This window comes from Schistocerca serialis, chromosome 6, assembly GCF_023864345.2.
Source record: "Schistocerca serialis cubense isolate TAMUIC-IGC-003099 chromosome 6, iqSchSeri2.2, whole genome shotgun sequence".
NCBI lineage: Eukaryota > Metazoa > Arthropoda > Insecta > Orthoptera > Acrididae > Schistocerca > Schistocerca serialis.
The window spans coordinates 476,879,284-476,906,263 of NC_064643.1; the positions used below are offsets into that span (position 1 = coordinate 476,879,284).

At 41.4% G+C, this 26,980-nt stretch overlaps 1 protein-coding gene across 1 annotated transcript in view; it reads left to right on the forward strand.

Moving 5' to 3' along the window:
- Positions 1–24,933, forward strand: part of LOC126484937 (trypsin alpha-3-like) — a 50,648-nt gene extending 25,715 nt beyond the window's left edge. The window contains exon 2 of the mRNA XM_050108538.1: positions 24,456–24,933. Coding sequence (XP_049964495.1) covers positions 24,456–24,933 — 478 coding nt within the window. The remainder of the gene's footprint in view (positions 1–24,455) is intronic.
- Positions 24,934–26,980: the final 2,047 nt, after the last annotated feature.

Genomic DNA, 26,980 nt, shown 5'->3' on the forward strand with positions numbered 1-26,980 from the left:
AAACAATGACCAACTGTTTACGCGAATTACACGACCTGTGCGTAGACATCTGCCGCCACCTATCTCCATAAACATATCAGCAAACTGTCGGATCGCTGACACGCAGAATCGATTATGTATATCGTTCCAGAGATGGACAAGCAAGCTACTAAGCAGGCGGTCGTAATGTTTTGGCTCATGGTATCCCACCGCTTTCTGGGGGGTCTCCACACACGTCTTCACTGGTCGTCAGTGCTCAATTCTAAGTAGGACTCATCACTGAAGACAATTTTATTCCAGTCAATGAGATTTTAGGCCAAAGATGGGTCTGGAGACGCCCTGGACAGCGGTGGGGTACCAAGCTGTCCTGTCACTCGCTATATGGTCCGAGAAATAGGACTGATGGCCTGGGTTGCCATTTCATTTCATAACAGGACCTCTTTGGTTGTCATCCGAGGCACCATTACAGTACAACGGTACGTCTAGGATATTCTACGCCCCGTTTAGTTGCCCTTCACGGTAAACCATTCTGGGCTTTCATTACAGCGAAACAATGCCTTTGTGCTTGCAAAACCCTACCTTGGCCAGTAATGTCGCCGGTTCTCTTTCCAATTTAGAACTTTTGAGCGTTATTGGCAGGGCCCTCCAACCAGCTTCGGAGTTGGTGTTGTAAGGCGATAGTTCGATAGAATTTGCCACGATATCGCTCAGGAAGACATTCAGGAATAACTAACCTGAGGACATCACACAACACCCAGTCATCACGAGGCAGAGAAAATCCCTGAGATAAACAATATTAATGTATATGTTAATGTGTACAAAATACAAAACACATGAAGCATTTGAATTTCTTAATGCTACCTGTTGCGAACATAGAAATTTACCATTTCGAGACTAGCACGAAGCAGCATTACTGATCGTCACCGTTCAGTTGTAATTTGTGAAACATGTTTACGTTATTTTTATTGTAAAGAGAAGTTGGCTGCATATTTAGTTGATTGTTCACAGTTCAAACCACTCAAAAGTACCATGCCCCAAGCAGAGAATCAGTTCATTCAACCTGACTTGTTAACAAACAATTAAAGTTAGCGTTTGCTATTTACACGGACACTGAACACTTGCTGAAACCAGGTCTTAGTAACGACATTCATGCACGCCATATGCAGCAGTATAGAGGTCTACGTTCATACGTTCATTACAGTTATATCACGAAAATTCAGTGTCAGTTGTAGGGGTGTGCAGATTGCATGCATCGCTTCAACACATAGATATGCAACGCTCGGATCATTGGCATTTTTCGTGGAGCTACTCGTGATAGCTGTAATTTAAATTAAGAGACCTAATTTTACACCGACTGTTGTGTTTCACAGTCTAACGAATTATAATGCACACATACTAGGTATGAACATCTGTGAACGAATGGAAGAAACAGCTAAATCAAATCCAGGCCACGTTTCCGTAATTGCATCAGATGTAGAAAAATACAGTCGCAAAACTTATACTAAATTTATTGCAGTGGAATATTGTGGTGACATGTGATGTGGACGGCTAAGGCAGCCAGTCCACAGTGACGGGTAGCCGAAAGAAAGGCACGCGTACACACACGCCGACTGGCGTGAATTCTAGAACAGGATAAGTATTGATTCTAATAAGAAAAGTATGCAGCTCCTCGAATACTTAACTTTATTCTTTGTTGGTTTACAACGTTCTTCTTGAGACATTTATACGATAACTCTCAAACTATGTAGGGCTAATGGCGCCTTGCTAGGTCGTAGCCATGGACTTAGCGGAAGGCTATTCTAACTGTCTCTCGGCAAATGAGAGCAAAGGCTTCGTCCGTATAGTCGCTAGCAATGTCGTCGTACAACTGGGGTCGAGTGCTCTATCGTATCTCGAGACCTGCCTTGTGGTGGCGCTCGGTCTGCGATCACACAGTGGCGACACGCGGGTCCGACATGTACTAAATGGACCGCGGCCGATTTAAGCTACCACCTAGCATGTGTGGTGTCTGGCGGTGACACCACAACATGAAATGTTACTACATAGATCCTTCATGTTTTTGGAGTGCTCTCTGGAAAAATGTCTCTCGTATTTAAACCCCTAAGAGTTCAAAATAACAGGATGGTATTTTCCCATCAAGTTAGCATAAACTGCTCACTGATGGGGACATCGACAAGAAAGTCTTGTGTCCCTAAGAGTATCAAATTGGCGAATCCGTTTTGTTGGAGGAACAGTAATCGTCGATTGAGGCGCTCAGAAATTTGCTGAGCCGTGAACAACGTTCAAGGAACACGATAACAAACGAGAATGCTAACTGTGAAGTTTATTTGAATGCAAGACTTTGTGGGATTACTCTGACCTATATTCGAAAACCGACAACTTGCTTCTGGCCAATGTATTTGAAAATGTCCACACACTCCATCTCAAAATATACGAACTAGATTCGCCCTGATATGTGACCTCACTTGGCTTGGCATGGGCCACATTACAAGAAACCTCTCAAGAAAAATTGCAGCCTATTACCGGTAGTGAGCAAATACGATTGGTTGAGCATGGCACCTAAGATGATTTTGTTCACTGCTTACATATACACAGAGCTGCAAACAGTAGGTTCATGACTATGATCAAAATAAGGATGATTCTTATATTACATTCCTAGAAGTTAACAGTCTGTGTGGCTAAGCCGTGATTTGATGCCCAGCAATCTCTGATTTTGCGTGGATGTCTGTCGAGGGTTTTGATGTCATGAGCATACTTGACAATTCAAGCGTAAGCTATATTTTAGAAGTATCTCTTGAGTACCGAGAAAAATTATATGAGTTTCAGTCTCATCTGCCATTATGCCCGGAGAAAAATGTGTCACCACTAAGCATCACAAAGCCAGGCGTTCCAAAGAGGCTAGTTTACGCATCATGCTACATCTACATCTAAATTTATACTACGCAAGCCACCCAACGGTGCGTGGTGAAGGGCACTTTACGTGCCACTGTCATTACCTCCCTTTCCTGTTCCAGTCGCGTATGGTTAGCGGGAAGAACGACTGCCGGAAAGCCTCCGTGCGCGCTCGAATCTCTCTAATTTTACATTCGTGATCTCCTCGGGAGGTATAAGTCGGGGGAAGCAATATATTCGATACCTCATGCAGATACGCACCCACTCGATACCTGGACAGCAAGCTACACCGCGATGCAGAGGCCTCTCTTGCAGAGTCTGCCACTTGAGTTTGCTAAACAGCTTCATAACGCTATCACGCTTACCAAATAACCCTGTGACGAAACGCGCCGCTCTTCTTTGGATCTTCTCTATCTCCTCCGTCAACCCGACCTGGTACAGATCCCACACTGATGAGCAATACTTAAGTATAGGCCGAACGAGTGTTTTGTAAGCCACCTCCTTTGTTGATGGACTACATTTTCTACGGACTCTCCCAATGAATATCAGCCTGGCACCTGCCTTACCAACATTTAATTTTATATGATCATTCCACTTCAAATCTTTCCGCACGCATACTCCCAGATATTTTACAGAAGTAACTGCTACCAGTGTTTGTTCCGCTATCATGTAATCATACAATAAAGGATCCTTCTTTCTATGTATTCGCAATACATTACATTTGTCTATGCTAAAGGTCGGTTGCCACTCCCTGCACCAAGTGCCTATACGCTGCAGATCTTTCTGCATTTCGCTGCAATTTTCTGACACTAAATGTTATAAAAACTAAAAATCTTAGATTTTCGTTATTAAAGTTTTTTCACTCTATGTATGACTTCATGACATAACAATGTTACCAAAATTACGTATAGGATAGTAAAATGTTGACACTGGGTGTTCAAAACTGTGAAGCGAAATTCCTAACTATTGTAAGTGTTGTGGCTTGGCAAGACAGCCAAGCCACTATGATTGGTAGCCGAAAGGCACACGTCTAAGCTCACGCAGGCTGGCGTGAGGTCTGGAACAGTTATAGGAGTTTATAGTAGCAAGAAAAGTACGTAGCTTGTGGAATACTTAACTTTAATCCATAATTGGTGAACATCGGTCTGACGGTACATGAATCACAAGATAAATAGCGAATGATAATGGCGCCTTGCTAGGTCGTAGCAAATGACGTAGCTGAAGGCTATGCTAACTATCGTCTCGGCAAATGAGAGCGTAATTTGTCAGTGAACCATCTGTAGCAAAGTCTGCTGTACAACTGGGGCGAGTGCTAGGACGTCTCCCTAGACTTGCCGTGTGGCGGCGCTCGGTGTGCAATCACTGACAGTGGCGACACGCGGGTCCGACGTATACTAACGGACCGCGGCCGATTTAAAGGCTACCACCTAGCAAGTGTCGTGTCTGGCGGTGACATCACAGTAAGGTTCTTCAATGGTGAGACGGTTGACGACCACGTCTGGGGGTCGTTAAAAATACAAACAAATTAAATACAATTGTGGCCAGTGATATTAATTACGCTAAAATGCTTAATTAAAATACTCAAAATTGAATGGGGGTCGGTAAAGAGAGATCGAAAAGAAGTACACAATTAAAAGAATTCATAACTCTAAAGTGGCTGATCAATCCTTTTAGTCAGATCGGACATCTCGCATTTCTGCTTCAATTATGCCTTATCATCGTAAAGATGTTAACTACAGGTCATGGTTGAATGTACAAAAGAAATAGGAGAGCCGGGGACGACTGCAGTGCTGTGTTGGTATTGCGCGGGCGCGCGTGTTTTTCTTGCGTCGGCAGCGGCAGTGGCGGCTGTTGGCGCGAGGTGTGAACCTGAGAATCTATTCTAAATCTCTCTCGACTCTTAAACATCAGTTGGATACATTTCCTACGCCTTCAGTGAAGCCGAGACTCCTAGTTATTCTCTAGCTAGGTTAATTGACATGGTACACGCTATTTGTTGGCCTCAAATCACTCACAAGCGTTAACGGTCAGTGTTCGTTACGACTCTTTATACTAGGAGACTTTGCAGTTTAACTCTTTATGAGTTAAGACGAGCCTGTGAATAAGTGTTCACATTTTGACACTCGCAATCGTCTGAACACGGCGCAAGTCGCCTTGCTCAAGACTCAACGATTTCTGCAAGGTAAGAGCCAATTAGTCTGTCCGCAATTTGCCTTTATCAAAGCTGGTGGCCACGTGTTTTCTTTCTGGTCAATCAGAGCATTCGTACTTTGTTATAAATCCACTCACTAGAGCTTTTGTAGTCTATCACTGACGACGTTTCTTTCTTAGGACAGAGTTGAACTTTTGCTATGTAGTACTAAGATAAACAGCTTTGTCTTTCTTGCAAGTTTTAGTGATCCACTATAATTCTTCAATTAGTGCAAAAAAGTTGGATTTAAAAACATTGAATGACAATACATTGTATGTAGAATCATTGTACGAAAAAATTATAAAAAAATATGTCTTGAGTTATATCACTTACGGACAATATGTTTCAGTTCTCAGGCGATTGCTTACGCTTTTAGGAGCAATTTCCAGGAAACTGTTAAAATCCGAAGGAAATTTACTACAGTCTGGGGAAATGTGTCACGATTTCAAGGAAATTTACTAAAATTTGGTGAAAACTATCACAGTATTGGGCAAATCTGTTACAATTTCAGGAAAGTTTGTTACAACTCTGAGACAATATGTAACAATTTTGGGGAATTTGTTAAGGTTTGGGTACAATTTGTTACAGTTTTTTGGGGAGGCAGGGGGGGGGGGGGGGCGGGAGTTTTCTAAAATTTTACTGATACTCATTCTCCAATATTGTCCATTGACAACTGACCACCATTCTCCATTGATCTTCATCCCCCACTGACCATCATTCATTATCATCATCATTATCACCATATTTTACATATACAAAAAACTGACGAGTGGTTAGTGCCACTGCCATCAGTGCGGAAGGACCAGATTTGATTCGCAGTGCATCCACGGATTTTCGTGTATTAGGGGGGTCCGGAATTTGGTTGAACAGGGTAGAGAGATCTGGAAGTAGGGCATACAGCAGCTCACAACGTTGATGGTTGAGTCAATGAACAGGTATTTTGGGACAGTTATTACAATTCTGCTGATCATCATCTGACACTGACTGACCATCATTTTCAGCTGCCCATCATTCTTTACATTAACCATACAGCTCCATTTTTCATTTAACTCTTTACCATTCATCATTTGCGAGGTGCATGAGAACTAAACATGCACTCGACCCCCTCCTTAGCTACCACCTAATTAATTATGTGCAAAACGGTAACGAAAGGAAATTATGGTGGACCCTGCTAATAGGCAAAATAAGGAGTGCACACTCACAATAATTTAATAAAAATCGTAATCTACTCAGAGAAAAAAAAGAGAACTTTATCATAATAAAAACAGGAAATGGGATTTTGCATATATCTACGAAATGATATGCGGATTAAATATTACAATGAGATTTATTATACAGTAGAACATAAAGGCATTTAACTACCGACACAAACAGTGGGTTAAAGGATAGGGTATACTGAACTGAGAATAAGAGTTGGCTCGAGACCAAGAGTCTCCTACTCTCTGTGATGCAATGGATTGATGATAATGACTGGAGGTCCTAATGAATCAAATATTACTCTCCCGACTATACTGCAGTATCGCGATTAGTAGTGAGAGCACAAATGGGATCACATGGAGAAACACGCAAGGTGGACATGTAGCAAAGCGAGTGCTCTTGCTGTTGGGGACTTCTGTATAAAATTGATAGGTCCTACAATGCTTGAGCGGCAAAATATTTTACCAATCCTGAAATCTGTACCAGGTCATCGGTAGGCAGCTTTCTGATGATATAGGCGCCGACTTATGCTGTTTAGCAACTCTGTTACATCCCCTTCGCCTCGAAGTCTGTGCGAGAATTCTAAGTTTTGCCAAAAAGGTGCGACTAAGTCGCAAGACCGTCCGACTCTGATGAAGATCAGAGCCCGAATGCTCCGCGCAACGCAAGAGCGAAGCCAACATTGCTCAACTCCCTACTATCCTCGAAATCCGCGAATCAGCATTCAGTGCTGATTCCAAAATTATCCCACACTGTCTCAGAACATCATTCGCGCCAATAGCGACCGTTCCCTCTAATTTCGAGCATAGCTTTATGACGTCAACTAGCCTCTGTTTAAGTTGACCAATCTTGTCTCTGCTATTCAGCTGAGGGCACTGAACCTGCCATTTGACCAGCTACGAAAACAACATGCCTAGACCGTCGGCCATCCGGCGCCAGACAGTCCCGCCCAGCAGAATCACAAGGCAATGCAGTCAGGCAGTGCCAGCTGTCTTTGTTCCGGACGCGCTGGAACAGTAAACACATACACTGTGGCGACACTCAGATGTCTCGCAGGTTGTTTCGTCCTGCATACAACAGGCGAAATTCGACCGATGTCAGTCGTTCCCCCAGACGCTTAAGCCCATTGATGTACAACAACACTCTCAGTATTCGCAAAAGTACAGTCCCCAACCGGAAACGCAGTGTGCCTCATCCTCCGGTGCTTGCCTCGCACAGGCCACCATGGGAAGTAGCCCAGCATGCATAGGAACCAAGTGAAAAGTATTTTCAGATCTCAGTACAAATACTCTCATTACAATAATTTTATTCGGTCTGTTACCACCGTTCAGTGACATAAAACATTAATAAAATTGATAAAAATGGGAGGTGACATGCAAGAGAGGGCATGGAACCTCTCACATTTACCTTTTTCCATTTACTGCTTGCCATTCCCCATTTAATGTGCACCGTTTACAATTCTCTGTTTACTGATCAGCATTTACCAATCATTGTTTACCACTTACCATTACTGTTCATTGTTCACCATTCACCATTTTCAATCCAAAGTTTACCATTCACCATTTATCATTAACCATTTGCCATTTAGTGTTTGAGGTTTCATTTGCAGCTTACTCTCCACTATGCACCTTTTACCATCTATCATTTGCAACTCAGTGCTTACCATTCACATTTTTCTGTTCAACATTTACTATGTGCAGTTTATTATTTTCTGTTCACCACTTGCCATTTGCCATTCACCAATCGCAATTTGCTCTTCACTGTTTACCACTCACCATTTGCTGTTTACCGTTTACTGTAAACCATTTACTGTTCACTGTTCACCATTCAACATTCAGTTTGCCATTTACCGCTCGTTTTTCACTATGTGCCATTTACCATTCACTGTTTACTCTTCATCATTTTCCAATTACCATTAACTATTCACCATTAACTATTCACCATTTACTGTTCACCATTTACCATTTGAGCTTTACCATTTGAGATTTAAAATTTTCTAATTACTGTTCACTGTGCGCCTTTTACCATTCATCATTTACCCTTTACCGTTTATAGTTCGTCATTTAGCATACATTGCTCACTGTTTCCCACTTACTGTTCACCTTTTACTGTTTGCCATTTACTATTTGAGGTGTACTGTTTTCTATTTACTGTGCACCTTTTACCTCACCATTTATTGTTCTTTGTTTACAGTTCACTGTTTACTGTTCACCTTTTACCATTTTCAGCTTACCATTTGCTATCTGTTTGCTGTTTACCATTCACTGTTTATACTTCACACTTTGCCATCCACCATTTTCCATCTACCATTTATCATTTACTGTATACTATCTGCCATTTACAACTTGCCATTTGCCAGTTGCTGTGTGCCATTTACCACTCACCATTTACTGTTAACCATCAACCATTCACTATTTACGATTTACTATTTAAATTCATCATTTACCATTTTTGTTCACTGTTTGCCATCTAACCATTTCCCATTAACCATTTACTGTCGTATCTCTCTCTCTCTCTCTCTCTCTCTCTCTCTCTCTCTCTCTCTCTCTCTCTCTGTGTGTGTGTGTGTGTGTGTGTGTGTGTGTGTGTGTGTGTGTGTGTGTGTGTGAGAGAGAGAGAGAGAGAGAGAAGAGAGAGAGACTGAGAGAGAGAAGAAATTATTACCTTATATGTATTAGGAGTAGAGTATTTGGTCTATGAAGTACAGAGATTTGTGTGTATACAATTCAGAGGCAAGTAATATATGCTATTGTTCATAAACAATCACTTTTTTTAAAAAAATGTTCAAATGTGTTTGAAATCTTATGGGACTTAACTGCTAAGTTCATCAGTCCCTAAGCTTACACAGTACTTCACCGGAATTATCCCGAGGACAAACACACACACCCATGCCCGAGGGAGTACTTGAACCTCTGCCGGGATCAGCCGCACAGTCCATGACTGCAACGCCTTAGACTGCTCGGCTAATCCCATGCGGCACTTTTTCAATACAGCACCATTTTTACATATCATTCTAACGATGATTAAATACAGACATATGCAATTATCTTTTACTTTCACAGAAATAATTCAACTTGATATAATTTTAGGCAAATATATTTTACTTTCAAGGAAATAATTAAACTTGATAAAACTTTTAAACATCTTTTTAATATTATACCAGAGGCAGACTCCATGTTCTGAACAACAATATTGTACAACGCTGAATATTTTAATGCGTAGATAATGCAGAATTGCCTTACACATGCTTAAAGCAAAACACATTAATTATATTAGTGTACCTAAGTTATATTTCTCTTTCCTTATCTTGTCTGACTACAGAAAACACAAGATGCCACGAAGCACTATCCTGGCAGGATCACCATGAATGAATGGTGCTGTTTGTGTTGTTTTACCCCTGACTGGTGGAGAGACTGAGGACTGTGATTGGCGAAATCAAAAGCGATAGGACACTAGTATCTCTTACTACTTCCTTCCCTAAACAACACAGCAAAAATGTTTCTATCAAATGTCCTCTCTCTTTGTATGTTTAATTCGTCATCCACCGCAAGTGGCATATCCATACGTAGTTCTAAATAATTTATAAATAATTTTAAGCCCTGAAAATAAAAGAATCTTGTCTCAGGTTAACACTGCCTAAGTAATATGCTCGACTCATTGCAGCATTATGGAGACGACACCATGTTTTCAAAAACATTTTCCCGCCTTCCATATTTTCGATTTCCAATGGTAATATGAGAATAGGATAGTGTTCAAGATGAGATAACCTGGTGCTGAAAAAGTAGATCACAAACTAACAATTTATTGACGTTAACTGAATGTATAACATTCAATTAATGAAAAAAATCGTAATGGTTGTAAATGCTACTGTCCCATACGAAATTTTTGTGAGAAATGAATATAATTTGCAATGTGATCAGCATAACACCCATTGAGACTGAATGAATTGGAATCTAGCATTGGATGGATTATTAACCGAGCGGGTACTTAGCATGCACTGTTCTGCAGTGGAAAGGGATGTGGTTGCACGTGAGGGTGCATTAACGAAAAGTTCTATCAGTCGAGCATAAATTTTAACTGGAGGAGCAAGGTTGAGCTGAGGCACTGATTTACGGTAACGGGATGTGTTACTGTAAGCCTGTACTTTTCCACATCTGTATCCAGGCCACATTTCCAGACTATAATCATGGCGTCATAATTGACTCGCTATGACTGTCTTCTCATAATGAATACTAATTTGGACGGATACGAACAATCTTTATTCCTAAAAGCGCTGATGTTATCAGGTTCCTTCACATATTACCCTCCTGCTAAGACCAACTTGCAGTTACATTCCGACTTACACACTCAGCTAGCAGCAGCGACAACTCCGAGCGTTCGCTACGTCCGGCGTCTTCTTCTCCTCTCTGCTGGCGGCTTACTGCCCGTCTACCTAACGACTGCTCCATTCTCACTGTCCTTCTACCAGCTGCCATCTAACTTCTCAAGCACAATTCGGCATCGGCGTTTTTGGAGGGTTTTATCCGACCAATCGGATCCACGCTCTTAGGCGTGAAGCACTGACACAATCGGAGACTGCGAAAAAGTGCGACAGGAAAACGTTCTTGCCGCCTTCGGTAACAGCGGAAAAATGTTCTTTAACATAGAAAAAGCTTCCACGGCGAACCTAGAAGATCCAATCAAATGACTCGCCCAAAAAATCGTCGGAAAACCTCACATATCCGATCTTGTATACTCCGCGTGTCACATGGGCCACTCAGGTATGTGCAGGTGTTCTTGCAGACCATTGTTTTAGTGGGGCCATCCTAGCATCGTCCAGTAAGAGGTAAAGAAAACCCTACCAAGCCTCGTGCAGCAAGACCTGGGGAGAAAAACTGCAGTGCAGCGTGCAGCTTACAACGTCCCTTTCATGCAAGATTCTCAACATGCATGAGCACAAGAATTAAAATGAAATAAAAAACATGTTCCACAGTCCACATCATCTAGACCAGTGCTTCCCAACGTGGGGGTAATTACCCGCTGAAGCGTAGAATGAAATTTTCTGAGGGGTAAAAACTAAAAGATTCTATTCTGTTTCAGTCACGAAGCTAAATTATTTTCCAAAGATTATTACTGTTAACACAGTTTTGCAAGAGTTTAATACCGATCATATCAGCTATCAATAATTACTTTTTTTCAGTCAGCAGCATTAGTGCGATGGAGGTTACAGGTTCCTAACATAGCCCACCACTACACACATATGTTGTGCTTTGTTCTCTACGTTGCTGATGGTAAAAGTGAGACATACGCGTAAACAATTTACAAATATCTCAGGAAAGTGTCTTCTCCAAGCTGTAGATAGTACATGCAGTAGTCCAGAAATCATTTCATTACTCGCTTCGAAACAGATAAATGAACTGACAGCACGACACAGCCTAACTACATAAGGGATACTATAGTGCTGTAGACAGTTTTATTATTATTATCATTACCAGAGTGGTTAGACACAAAGCATTAACAGCCTGAAGTCATCCAATTTCTGTCAGTTCAGAAGTAATTTACAAACAGTAAATACAGTGCACACATCTGAATTTGTCTGATTTTAAATGGGGTTGTAGTGTGCAGATCAAGCAGGTGCAGCGATGGAGAGGAGTAATGCAGGGGAAGCATGCTTTGTAACAAGGCACCACGAATCCCCCCGTCATTCATCCTACACACACACACACACACACACACACACACTTCATTTTAAAAATATTCATCCTACACACACACACACACACACACACACACACACACACACACACACACACACACTTCATTTTAAAAATAGAAGTGTTCCTAAAAAAGTCTTTCATTCTGTAGTTTAGTTAGGTGCTAAAGTTGGTGTTAATAAGGGTTAAGGCCAACAGACGGCAAGAGTGAGGTGGTGGTGGAGGGGGGGGGGGGGGAGGGGTTGGGCAGTAGCTAGTGTCTGATTGCGCTCAGGGATGATGGTCTAAGAATGGTTGGGAACTGCTGCTCTAAGCTACGGGGCGAATCAGTTGTAAGAGAATCGGATGGATAACTAATATGGTACACAGACAAGTTAACGATCCACAGATGTATGAAAGACGTACCAAAAGAAAGCGAGAAAATGTAAAAGTGCTCTTAATGAAGCAGACGAAAAGGAATACAAACGTCAAAAAACTGAGACTGACGCAGGAAATGCAAAATGGCTAAGTAGGAATGACTAGAGAACAAATGTAAGGATTTAGAAGCATATATCACCAGGGGGACAGACAGCTGATGCCTACAGTAAAATTAATGAGGCATTTGGAGAAAAGAGAACCACCTGTATGAATATCAAGTGGTCCTACGGAAAACCAGTCCTAAGCAAAGAAGGGAAACCAGAAATGTGGAAGGGGTATACAGACGGTCTATGCAAGAGAGATGTACTTGAGGGCAATATTATGGAAATGGAAGAGGATGTAGATAAAGATGAGATGATACTGCGTGAAGAATTTGCCAGACCACTGAAAGACCTAAGTCAACACAAGGCCCCTGGAGTAGATAATATTCCATTAGAATTACTGATAGCCTTGAGACAGCTAGCCATGACAAATCTCTTCCGTCTGGTGAGCAGGATATATGAGACATGAGAAATACCCTCAGACTTCAAGAAGAATATAGTAATTCTAATTTCAAAGAAATCTGGCGCTGACAGGTCTGAAAATTACCGCGCTAACAGTTTAACAAGTCACGGTTGCAAAATACTAACACAAATTTCTTACAGAAGAATGCAAAAACTGGTGGAAACTGACCTCGGGGAAGATCAATTTGGATCCCAGAGAAATGTAGGAACGGGTGAGGCAATAGTGATCATACGACTTCTCATGGAAAACAGGTTAAGGAAAGGCAAATCTACGTTTATAGCATTTGTGGACTGGAATACTCTCTTTGAAATTCTAAAGGTGGCAGGGGTAATATACAGGGACGAAAGACTATTTACAATATTTTCATAAACCAGATGGCAATTATAAGAGTCGAGAGGCAAGAAGGGGAAGCAGTGTTGAGAAGGGAGTGAGACACGGTTGTCGACTGTCGCGATGTAATTCGACCACTGAGCAAGCAGTAAAGGAAACAAAAGAAAGATTTGGAGTAGGAATTATATTTCAAAGGAGAAGAAATAGAAACTTTGATGTTTGGCGATGACATTGTAATCCTGTCAGAGACAGCAAAGGATTTGGAAGAGCGGTTGAATGGAATGGACGGTGTCCTGAAAGGAGGATAAAAGATGAACATCAACAAAAGCAGAACGAAGATAATGGAAAGTAGTCCGATTAAATCAAGTGATGCTGAGGGAATTAGATTAAGAAATGAGACATTGTAAGTAGTAGATCAGTTTTGGTACTGGAGCATCGAAATAACTGATGATGATCGAAGTGCAGAGCACATAATATAAACCGACACTGGCAAGAAAAACGTTTCTGAAGAAGAGAAATTTGTTAACATCGAGATAGACTTAAGTGTCAGGAAGTCTTTTCTGAACGAATTTGTATGGAGTGTAGCCTTGTATGGGAGTGAAACATGGACGGTAAACAATTTAGACGAGAGAAGAATAGAAGCTTTTGATATATAGAGCTACAGAAGAACGCTGAAGATTAGATGGGTAGATCACGTAACTAATGGGGAGGTACTGAATAGAATTTGGGAAAAAAGAAATTCGTAGCTCAGCCTGACTAAAAATAGGGATCGGTTGGTATGGTACATTCTGAGACATCAAGAGATCACTAATTTAATACTAGAGGGGGGGGGGGGGTTAAAATCGTAGATGGAGACAAAGAGGTCAGTAAAGTAATCAGATTCAGAATGATGTAGGTTACATTATTCACTCAGAGATAAAGAGGCTTGCACAGGATAGAGGTGCAGGGAGAACTGCATCAAACCAGTCTTAGGGCTGAAGACCACAACAGCAACAGCCAGAATCTTGTTATTCTAAAGGTGTTAAGATAATCGTACTTATTACGGTAATATATCACAAATCGAAAAATTCTGTATAAGGATGGTTAATCCTTAAAGGAACCAATGCGTGGCCCAGGCTTAAACTATTCCCTATTAATGATTTCGAGTATAAATCATATATACGATGAATGTAGCACTACCATCGTTCTGCAATTTGGATACCTGAAAGTAATAAAAGCGTATAAGTTGGCCGTGTAATCATGAATGATAAAACTAGAATACATGTTGACCTTACTGATAAAATTCGCCTTACGTAACTGGATGGTTCGTAATGTTTTCGCTGTGTGTGTGTGTGTATGTGTGTGTGTGTGTGTGTGTGTGTGTGTGTTAGGAGCTACTAGCCTACTGCTCTACCGACACAAACAGATAACAGTACATATAAAAATGAGTTACAGTTTCACCATGTTACGCTAATATTAACATGTCATCATCAAAATATCTACGACTAACTATCATAATGAACCTAATCTATAATTATGTAAAACTAAGGAAACCGACAATGCTTTGCAATTGCTAAATATGTACGGGAATTGGATCTACGTCATTACCTCCTTGTTCCACCTCTCCCTATCCCTCTCCTCCTCCCCTCTCCTTGGTGCATCACCTCTTTCACACTATATCCATCACCTTCTCCTTTCCCCCATGTACGTCTATTATCCCACACCTTCTCTAACAATGTAGCAATGTAGCATCTTTAGCGCCATACTGAAGTCCATCTTCTCCGCCGCCTCCGACGCTATAGATATGAAAGGAAAGTGAAAGACACCCTCAGGCCTCGCACCTTAATGTCTTTGGGGTCGAAAAAACAAGAGTTGGCCAACGGAGAATGATAGAAAGGAAAACACAAGAAGCCCCACGCAAGGAAGTGGAATTAATGTCATACCTAGCAAAGGGCCCATGTGGTTGCCACCCACGTACTCCCAAGAAGGAAGCCCCATCGGGGGACTACTCTTTGTCTGGTCTCTCACCAACTGACCATTCTAGAGTGGGTGACCCTGCCGAGAGCATAGCTCCCGTTTGCATAGTTCAATGGACCAAAAAGATTAGATTAGATTAGATTAGTACTTGTTCCATAGAGCATGACTACACACTTCATAATTAAGTGGAATGTGTCAGGGTAATAAAAGGTGTCAATACAAGATATTACATCACCCCAAAATATTACATGACACTTAATATTTTTAATTTTTTGTGATGATTGAGGAAATTACTCACTTACTATATCCATAAATTCATTTAATTTGTAGAAGGAGTTGCCATTGGGAAATTCTTTTAATTTTCTTTTAAATGACCAAAGACTTTTGTGGCAACATAATTTACCCACTTCTGAGCCAAAGTTAGATTTAACCTTGAGTAGTGAAGATCATCCTTTCTCCTAGTGTTGTAGCCATGTACACTTCTATTACTTTTGAATTCGTTCGGATTGTTAATAACAAATTTTATAAGTGAATATATATATATTGTGAGGCTACAGTGAAGATCTCTAGCTCTTTAAATAAGTGTCTGCAGGATGATCTTGGATGAGCTACAGCAATTATTCTGATTACACGCTTTTGTGCAATAAACACTCTTTTACTCAATGATGAGTTACCCCAGAATATGATGCCATACGAAAGCAGAGAATGAAAATAGGTGTGGTAAGCTAATTTACTGAGATGTATATCGCCAAAATTTGCAATGACCCTAATAGCGTAAGTAGCTGAACTCAAACGTATCGGCAGATCCTCAGTGTGTTTTTTTTTCCAGTTCAACCCCTCATCAATGCGTACACCTAGAAATTTTGAATATTCTACCTTAGCTACCGATTTCTGATCTGAGTCTATAGTTATTAATGTTGTTATTCCATTTACTGTGTGGAACTGTTTGTACTGTGTTTTGTCAAAGTTTAATGAGAGCCCATTTGCAGAAAACCACTTAATGATTTTCTGAAAAACATCGTTTACAATTTCACCAGATAATTCTTGTTTGTTGGGTGTGATAGCTATACTTGTATCATCGGTAAAAAGTACCAGCTTTGCATCTTCGTGAATATAGAATGGCAAGTCATTAATATATATAAAGAACAGCAGAGGACCCAAGAACGAACCTTGCGGCATCCCATTCTTGATTGTTCCCCAGTTTGAGAAATCACCAGTTTTTTGCATGTTACGAAAACTGCTAATTTCAACTTTCTGCACTCTTCCAGTTAGGTATGATTTAAACCATTTGAGCGCTGTCCCATTCATACCACAGTACTTGAGCTTATCTAGAAGTATTCCATGACTGACACAATCAAAAGCCTTTGAGAGATCACAAAAAATCTCAATGGGTGACTTCTGGTTACTCAGAGCATTTAATATTTCATTAGTGAAAGTATATATAGCATTTTCCGTTGAAAAACCTTTCTGGAAACCAAACTGACATTTTGTTAAAACTTTATTTTTACAAAGGTGTGAAGCTACTCTACAATACATTGTTTTTTCTAGAATTTTGGATAAGGCAGTCAGAAGAGAGATTGGGCAGTAGTTGTTGATATCAGACGTATCCCCTTTTTCATGCAGTGGTTTAACAATGGCATACTTCAGTCTATCTGGGAAAATACCCTGCTTCAGAGAGCTGTTACACATGTGGCCAAGAATCCCAATTATTTCTTGGGAACACGCTTTTATTATCCTGCTGGAAATGCCATCAATTCCATGTGAACTTTTATTCTAGAGAGTTTATTATCACACACAAACCAACCCAGCAACGTTAAGGTGATAACCCATGGGGAGGTTCCAGTAGGTAACTGATGTCGAAGATGGGAACCACACAAAGATAAACTTTAAAAGCTATCTATGTTGACAATTCTAACAAATTACAAGTGGATTTGAAAAATTCATTGTGACAGGATACACAATAACTATGACTACACATACATAGAACTGTGGACCCTTTCCCTCTATGTGAAGGACTTTTACATCTATTATGTATTTTTATTTGTCGTTTATGCAGTTTCGGCAAAGGATCTCCAAGTTCTGTGGCGTTCTCTGAACCTAGTACAGTCTGTTCAGTATAGCAAGACTGACACTCTCGGTAGTCTTGAAGGCCCCACTTTTCACGATTTCTGGATGTTTATTTTTTGAATTGAAGAGTGCACATATAAACCGTTTTCTTTTAAAATTTTGCTTATCCTAATTGAAATTTTATCCGCAAAAGTTAAGCTGTGCCTTTTCCTTTTCGGTCTGAGTCTGTAGTTCTGTACAATAGGAATAGGGCTTGCTTCTTCAGTTTTTTTATTGAGGATTTGCTGTACTCAGCCTTGCTTTGCTGTGGCTCAGTCTGCTTAAATAAAAAAAGAAAACAGAAAGAAAACGTTTGTAATTTGTATGGGAACTGGATATATATCCTACTCTCCTTTTCTCCCCTGTCCCTGTTCATTTATTTATTTATTTATTGTTCCGTGGGACCACATTTAGGAGAAGTCTCCATGGTCATGGAACGAGTCAATACATGAAATTATAACACGATTGTAGAAACAGATAAAATGAAATATAAGAAACATATTCAGGCGACAAGTCGTTAGTTTAAATAAAGAAAATCAAGAATGTAACAATGGAATTTGCTTAATTTTTTAGCTCTTCCAGGAGCTCCTCGACAGAATAGAAGGAGTGAGCCATGAGGAAACTCTTCAGTTTAGACTTAAAAGAGTTTGGGCTACTGCTAAGATTTTTGAGTTCTTGTGGTAGCTTATTGAAAATGAATGCAGCAGAAAACTGTACTCCTTTCTGCACAAGAGTCAAGGAAGTGCATTCCACATGCAGATTTGATTTATGCCTAGTATTAACTGAGTGAAAGCTGCTAACTCTTGGGAATAAGCTAATATTGCTAACAACAAACGACATTAAAGAAAATACATACTGTGAGGGCAATGTCAAAATTCCCAGACTATTGAATAGGGGTCGACAAGAGGTTTTCGAACTTACACCATACATAGCTCGAACAGCCCGTTTTTGAGCCAAAAATACCCTTTTTGAATCAGAAGAATTACCACAAAAAATAATACCATATGGCATAAGCGTATGAAAATATGCGAAGTATACTACTTTTCGTGTTGAAATGTCACTTATTTCAGATACTGTTCTAATGGTAAATAAAGCGGCATTTAGTTTCTGAACAAGATCCTGAACATGGGCTTTCCACAACAGCTTACTATCTATCCGTATGCCTAGGAACTTAAACTGTTCTGTCTCGCTTATAACATGCCCATTCTGTCTGATTAAAATGTCAGTTCTTGTTGAATTGTGAGTTAGAAACTGTAAAAACTGAGTCTTACTGTGATTTAGCATCAAATTATTTTCCACAAACCACGAACTTATATCATGAACTACATTATTTGATAATGTTTCAATATTACACACAAGATCCTTCACTACCAAGGTGGTGTCATCAGCAAACAGAAATATTTTTGAATCACCTGTAATACTAGAAGGCATATCATTTATATAAATAAGAAACAGCAGTGGCCCCAGCACCGACCCTTGGGGAACGCCCCATTTAACAGTGCCCCATTGGGACTGAACATCATTACCACTCTCAATATTGCGGAGGATTACCTTCTGCTTTCTTTGTCCATCTTGTAACCTCCCCCCAGTTTCGCACCGAACTATATTATTCGCATACACTGTAGGTAAAGTTATATTTTAATTATTTTAGCATAATATGTATCTTTCCTCCTTGTCATGAGACTCATTGTTGTCCATTTCCGTTATTGTGAAAACTACTAAATGATAACATCTCCTTTCTTAAATGCTGAAATTTATTTATTAAATGACTCAATTTATAAACATTTATGAACATCAAACACTGTGTGCCATTCTCCCACTCATCTCCGGCCTCACTACTGAGCAATCTCTCTCTCTCTAGCCTCTCACACCCAACTTCCACTCACAGACTCCAACACTCGACTCCTGCTTACCCACTCGCACATTATTGACTGCACTGCAGTCTTTGCTTAAACCATGTATGATCACTGCATGGTGCATAATCGATACTACGTAAGGGTACTGTACCCTTACATATCTCCACTAAAATAATACTCTAATATGAAAAAATGTAATAGTGATATTAGATTTGAATATTAAAGTAGAAAAATATATAGAAAGACAAAGAAATTTAAAAAATGTAAAATTACATTATTTAGTCAAAACTATTTGCTTATTAATAGAGAACCTCAAGTCATTAAGAATAATTCTCATTTGTGTAAGGAAAATGGTGTTTAAGAAATTCAAGTATCACTTAATCACAGTACATTAATCAAATTATATCATTAAATCATTCACCAATTAACAACAAGATAAGTCAGGTTAATCGCAAATGCTTGTGCACACTGCGTAATGTCATTGAATTAACATAGCAACATGAAACACAATGCTGCAACGTCCCAAATAAATAGTATGGCTAACTGTGATGCACGAATAACAAGTGTCTATTAGCTTGTTCATGAATATTTTTTTTTGTAATGAATTAAATACTAATGATCAGATAGTCACTGTATTGAGTGAATAGAAACATAGGCCTAACTCAATGAATGTGATCAAAAAATAAACCATGGTGCATAATCGATACTGCGTGAGGGTATTGTACCCTTACAGTCTCTTCCACCTGCCCCCATTCTCTGTTCATCATCTTCTCCCGCTCTCTCTGTTCAGCTTCTCCTTCCTCATCCTCTCCCAAACACCTCTTGCCCCCTCTCTCACCCTCCTCTCAACCTATCACCTTCTTCTCCTTTCTTGTTCATCTTCTCGTCTCCCCTTCTCTCTCTATCTCCTCCTGCCCCCTCTCTCCATCCATCTCCTCCTTCCCGTTTTCAGTGTTCATTTCGTCCCACTCCACTTTCTGTCTCGTATTCCTCCCTCCGTCTAACCTCAAGCTTTGCTTATTACTATTATAAATTCATATCTTGGAGTGGTATTGTAATCATAAACCAGTCACCCTAAATACAATTTTCCAGTTTGTTAACAACGTTTCACTATTGAATATTTAACTGATATATTTATATATTAAAAAGTATATAGTCTGTGTCAAAACTATTATTACAGTAACCTGTAAAACTTTGAAGCTAATCTGGAAGGGTCATTCTGAGATTTTTGTTAGTCAAGAATGCCTTTGAGGCGACAAAGACACCATTACGAACATCTCACTTGTGTTTGAACAAGGACGTGTAATAGGACTACAAGAAGCTGGATATTCCTTCTACGATACTGCAGAACGACTCGGCAGGAATGTAACCAATGTACATGGTTAATGGCAGCGGTGGTCACGAGAATGTACGGTCTCAAGAAGACTGGGCTCCGGACGGCAACGTCGCGCCAACGAGAGAAAAGAACATCGTATTTGGCGTATGGCTCTGGTGCATTGTACGCAGTGACACAACGAACTGTTACAAACCAGCTACTTCGAGGACAGCCACGATTTAGATGACCTGTAGCACGCGTTCCACTCACTCCAAACCATCGCCATTTTCGATTTCTATGATGTCAAGCGAGACTTCATTGGAGGGCAGGGTGAAGGTCCTCTGTGTTTTAGATAAAAGCTGGTTCTGCCAGGGTTGTCAGTGATGGCCAGTTGAGGGCCTACAACTAATACGTTTGCTCGCTAGACACACAGGACCTACAGCTGGAGATATGTTCTGGGGTGAGATTTCATAAGACAGCAGGAGCACTGTCGTGGTTATCCCATGCACCCTGACTGCAAATTTGTACATCAGTCTGATGACTCCACCTGTTGCACTCCGTTCATGAACAACATTCCAGGGGATGTTTTCCAACAGGATAACGCTCGCGCACATACAGCTGATGCAAACCAACGTGCTCTACAGAGTGTCGACATGTTGCGCTGGCCTGTTTGGTCACCAGATCTGGGCCAGTCGAGTACATCTGGGACATCATCTGATGAAAACTCCAGCTTCATCCGTAAACAGCATTAACCGGTCCTGTATTGAGCGCCAAATGCAGAAGGCATGGGACCTCCATCTCACAAACTGACACCCAGTCTCTGTACAACACAATGCATGCGCTTTTACATGTTTCCGTTCAACATTCTGGCGGTTACGCCGGTTATTAATGAGCCAACATTTCACAATTTCAATGACTTCTCTCACACTTACATTAATCTGTGACCTTGCAATGTTAATCAGATACATATGTTTCCTACACAAAAATATTCCCGAAATTTCAGTACTCTACATTAATTATTTTCTTGTGTTTATATAATAAGAAGTATATATATTAAGAAATTGGTTACCTAAAACACATCCTTATTAGAATTTAACTTTGTGTCAAAACTTCAAAACAATCAATCAAGAACTTTTGGAGGTTAACGATTTTGAACAAACCAACATTTACATCTTTATAACGTTTCCACTTATATATTACATATATACCAGATGGTGTGCAATGTTGTGTCAAAATTTCAGAGCAATCCACGGAGAACTTCCGGAGATTTGACATTTAGAAGGAACCAACATGTACATTTATACTTATTTAAAAAATGTATACCTGTGTGGCTCGTCCCAGCGGAGGTTCGAGTCCTCCCTCGGGCATAGGTGTGTGTGTTTGTCCTTAGGATAATTTAGGTTAAGTGGTGTGTAAGCTTAGGGACTGTTAAGTCCCATAAGATTAAAAAAATACAAAAAAAATGTAACTTAATTTTATCCATTGTTTTTCAGTGTTTCGTCCGCAACTGTTTTACTTCCGTAAAATGAAGAACAAACTGCCTTCAGTCACAAGTTGCGTTTATTTACTGCACTATGCATTTCGAGTCCTGGAGGAACATTTTCAGGTGCTTTTTAGTGATTTACATGTGTTTTTTAGTTGTTTGCAGTTTAACATCATACAATGTTAAACTGCAAACAACTAAAAAACCTTGTGTAAATCACTAAAAAGCACCTCATACCTACACATCATACACACGGGGATTACCGAATGGCGCATGAAGGTTTTGGAAGATGATTTCATCCCCATTATTCAAAGTGACCCTGATTTCGACAAGATGTGGTTCATACAAGACGAAGCTCGACCCCATCGAAGCAGGAGAGTTTTGATGTCCCGGAGGAGCACTTTGGGGACGGCATTCTGACTCTGGGGTACCCAGAGGCCACTGGTGTGGGATTCCATTGGTCGCCATATTCTCCGGATCCGAACACATGCGGCTCCGTTTTGTGAGGCTATATTAAAGACAAGGTGTACAGCAATAACCCCAAAATCATTACTGAAATGAAAACAACCATTCAGGAGATTGCCGACAGCATCGATGTTCCGACACTTCAGCGGGTCATGCAGAATTTCGCTATTCGTCTGCCTGCATCGTTGCCAATAGTGTGTACAGGTGCTGACAGATTGAGTACGGGAGTCCTTTATTTTCAATAAAAGAAAAGGGATATTTTTTTAAATGCGTGATCTGTGGATGGCAATGGATCTTCACAAAGCCGTGCACGGGCCCTGGGTTGGCGACACATCAGATTTTTCCAGTATGTGCCGCTATCCCAGGGCTTGTTCGCGTGCTCGACGAACGAACAACCTTTCTGCAGACGGGGTGACACTTAGGGAAGCGTCGCTTGCCTAGGCAGAGCTCCTACAGCAGCCAATCAGAAAGGTCCAGGAGATCACGTGTGAGCGCCCACCGCGCCGAGCTGCGCGGACGAGGCGTGTGGATTGCCCTCTTTTACTGACAGGCCCCCGACGAGATCAGACGCATTGGCCGGTTGCCTCCATGCACTTTTTCCAGCCCCGGCTCAATCTGTTTGCGCCTTAGGGCCGCTAAACTCACATAATGTGCCCCGGCTAGGTCAATCAGTAAATATTTTCTCAATAAACGGGAGGCAGTTTGCCGACCGGAGTTGAAACATTACCACTTGTTCTTTTTTAGACCCCACTTCCACCCCAGGCACATCCTAACATGCACAGGTGGCAGGCATATCGAACACGTCATAACCTAAATCCGAATATCTCTGGTGATGTTTACATGTTGAATAAAGTGTGTGCACGCCGTGGGTTGTAACTAATTTACGTTTTTTGTTTTTTTTTTTTCATATACAGTTGAGCGTCGATTATCCGAACGTCGGTCAGCCGAACGACCGCTTAACCGAACTGTGTACTCGCTCGCACCTGTTGCTCTCCCACCCTACCGTCCATCATCCCCCTCACACCCAAACCAAGTTTCCCACAATAATCGCCGCACTGGGCCACCGCTGGCGGAACATTGCTTCTAATGGTGCCTTCACAAGGCGCTGCTGACCCGCCAAGCCGCCAGTCGCTGTGTTTCAACAATCAGCACACTTCTGTCGGCTTGGCACTGGCAGCAGAAGTAGCGGCAGTATCAAAGCTGTTCACAGCAACAGCTGCGCCAGTTTGAAGGATTGCGCGCCCCCAGGAAGAGCTTCTCATGGTGCCAACAGTCACCTTCTGTTCTCTGTTACGACCACTTGTGTGCTGCCCAAGATGAAAGCGACCAGTTTCAGATATCTGTAATGAAAAAAGTACGTGACTTAGCTGCTCGTAAGCGTGTAGGCTTGCTTAGACAGAGCAAAATAAAGGATTTTTTTAAATGTTAATTTTGTTTACTGTGTGTATTGTTCATGCAAAATACGCATGTAATATGTATATATTTTTGTTTAATAAACTGTGCCACATACTATATATTCCTACTGAAGTTGCCTTTGTATGTTACTTTGTAATACTAAAAGATATGGCTGTTTTTATGAATAAATTTACTGTGCAGTGCTTCTTTTTGGCAAATAAACATGTACAGTTCGTTTATCCGAACAAACCAGTTTTTCGAACACCCATGTCCCCCAATTACTTCGGATAATCGACGCTCTATTGTAGTTCAATAATTGTCACCCCTTACATACTGGCTGCTGTGTCCGCCCCATCATGAATTGGAAAATGTTTCCCATATTAATGTCCACTAATATGTGTTCAGATACCTTTGATCAGATAGTGTCAATTCGTTTTATGAACCGTATTTTCATGTCAGTAACTCTCAGAGCATAACATCCTGAGCTATCGTCACTTTTATATTTGACTTCTTTTATGGAAACGAGTGTAGGCGTTCTTTTGTGTTTCAGAGGCGGCAGCAGCGACTGTGGAGCGTCCATCTTGAGCAGCTACTGGGCGCTGACTACCGCCCGTTGCATCGTCGACGGCGCCGTCCAGAATATGCGACTCTGAGCAGGCAGTTCGAGCCGGGGCAGCGGCGGCTACGTGCACACCGTCAAATTGGCCAGACGGCACGACTACTACAATGGCCACGACTACGACATCGGCGTGCTGAGCGTGTTAGAGCACTTCGTCTTCGGTCCCGGAGTGCAGGTCATAACCGTCAGCTGGAACGAGACAGCAGTAGGGAGCCCCGCCACGGTCGCCGGCTGGGGCGCCTCCTCTTCTGACGGCAGCCTCCCCTCTGAACTCCGGGCCATCAATATCGAAATCATAGACACCGCCATGTGCAATGCCACCTACGGCAATCTCACCAGACACATGATCTGTGCCGGAGTGAGTGAAGGCGGCAAGGACGTTTGCGTGGGCGACGAGGGCAGTCCTCTGATGTCCGGTTCAACGCAGGTTGGAATCGTCTCCGCGAGCAGCGGGTGTGGACTACCCGGTTATCCTGGCATCTACACCTATATTTTCCCTTTGCGCTACTGGATTCATGAGAATGCTGGAGTCTAATTAGCTTGCCTACTTTGCAAGTGTATTGAATTATGTGTCCTTCTCTACATACATGTAAGCAAAAAACGCTTTGAATAAAGTACACTATGCAATCAGTTACGTCTTCCAACTTTCTCTTACTAGTGAATATTAATGTGTATCAGAAAACATAGGATCTACGTCTGCATCTACATCTACATCTACATCCATGCTCCGCAAGCCACCTGACGGTGTGTGGCGGAGGGTACCTTGAGTACCTCTATTGGTTCTCCCTTCTATTTCAGTCTCGTATTGATCGTGGAAAGAAGGATTGTGGTATGCCTCTGTGTGGGCCCCAATCTCTCTGATTTTATCCTCATGGTCTCTTCGCGAGATATATGTAGGAGGGACCAGTATACTGCTTGACTCCTCGGTGAAGGTATGTTCTCGAAACTTCAACAAAAGCCCGTACTGAGCTACTGAGCGTCTCTCCTGCAGAGTCTTCCACTGGAGTTTATCTATCATCTCCATAACGCTTTCGCGATTACTAAATGATCCTGTACAGAAGCGCGCTGCTCTCCGTTGGATTTTCTCTATCTCTTCTATCAACCCTATCTGGTACGGATCCCACACTGCTGAGCAGTATTCAAGCAGTGGGCGAACAAGCGTACTGTAACCTACTTCCTTTGTTTTCGGATTGCATTTCCTTAGGATTCTTCTTTATTTGTCAGTAAAAGTATTAGACGTGCAGCTGCAGCCCGACGCTCTTCCATTGCTACCTCTTCCTTCACGTACAGAAGTACGACAGAGATTGATCTCTTAGCTCTCAAAGACACTCTCATCCAGCCGTGTGTAAAAGCTTCCGACATCTGCTCTCGCAATAATCTCAGACACTTACAAAAAGTACTCTCAGGGAACTGTCAGATAGTAACTATCATAGAAAATTTGCCCCTAGTGCAATCAGTTCTTCGGGTACTATCTGCGAGTACCAAACTGCCTGAGAGCAAAAACTCTCATGTACATCCCAGCCTTTAGCAAAGATATTCGTCCAACAGACGATCTCTCTGTGGTCGAGTGGTGTCGTCTTGTAGGGTGAAATGAACACCTCTTGTACAAGCATAAGTTCGTACATAAGCGTCAATAACGCCATATCTGTAGACATGTACAGTAATGGTTCATCCTGGGAAGTCTTGAGATCTCTGCAATCATCTAAAAAATATATTCCACTCGGACACTGCTTCGTCCTTTCTCAAGTGTCTGATGACTCATAACGATTTCCAGCTTCTCGCGAAAACAACACACGTCTGCTGCAAAGTTCCAAGCTAAGCAAGAATCATCCGTGATAATAATCGTCTGCCCCGACCTGCTGCTTTTCCTAGGTGTTGGCGTGCCCTCTGAGACACTCCTTCTTGTGACGAGCGATGGACATTAATCACAGGACTAGCGACCCTACTTACTTGTCCGGTAGCTACAGCAATGACAAACGGTAGATGCGATGGACTCACCGTCACCTTACCCTAAATATGTAATAGTAAATATCGCTCACCGGCGCTTGTAGTAACAATTATCATTGACCGAATTTCCTTATCGCAAAGCCTTTGTTAACAATTGCGTCTATCTGGAACCACCATAAGGGCGAACACTTAGCAATGTCGCATACTTGTCTGAGTTAGGTTTGCCTCAGATTTGCCAATATGACTCAAATCTCCAGTAAAATGATGCCTTCCTGTGATTTGATCAAGTTGGCTCTCCCATCTTTTGCGTATTATCCTCATAGAACCAACTTCAGTCTCACTATCATATGACATTTTCTGCTACATACTCTAAATGAGAATTCTCTAGTTGACACATAATTTTTTGACGAAGGACTCATAGAAACATTGTGTTGTGTCTAGACAAGACAACCTAGACACAATGAGAGGTAGCCAAAAGGCACGCGCTAAGCTAAAGCAGGATGGCATGAGGTCTGAAACAGGATACGTAATGAATGCTATAAAGAAAAGTACGTAGCTGCTGGAATACTTAACTTTAATCCATCCTTGTGGTACATCTGGAGATTGTGGCGATACAAGTGAGACTCTTTAGATAC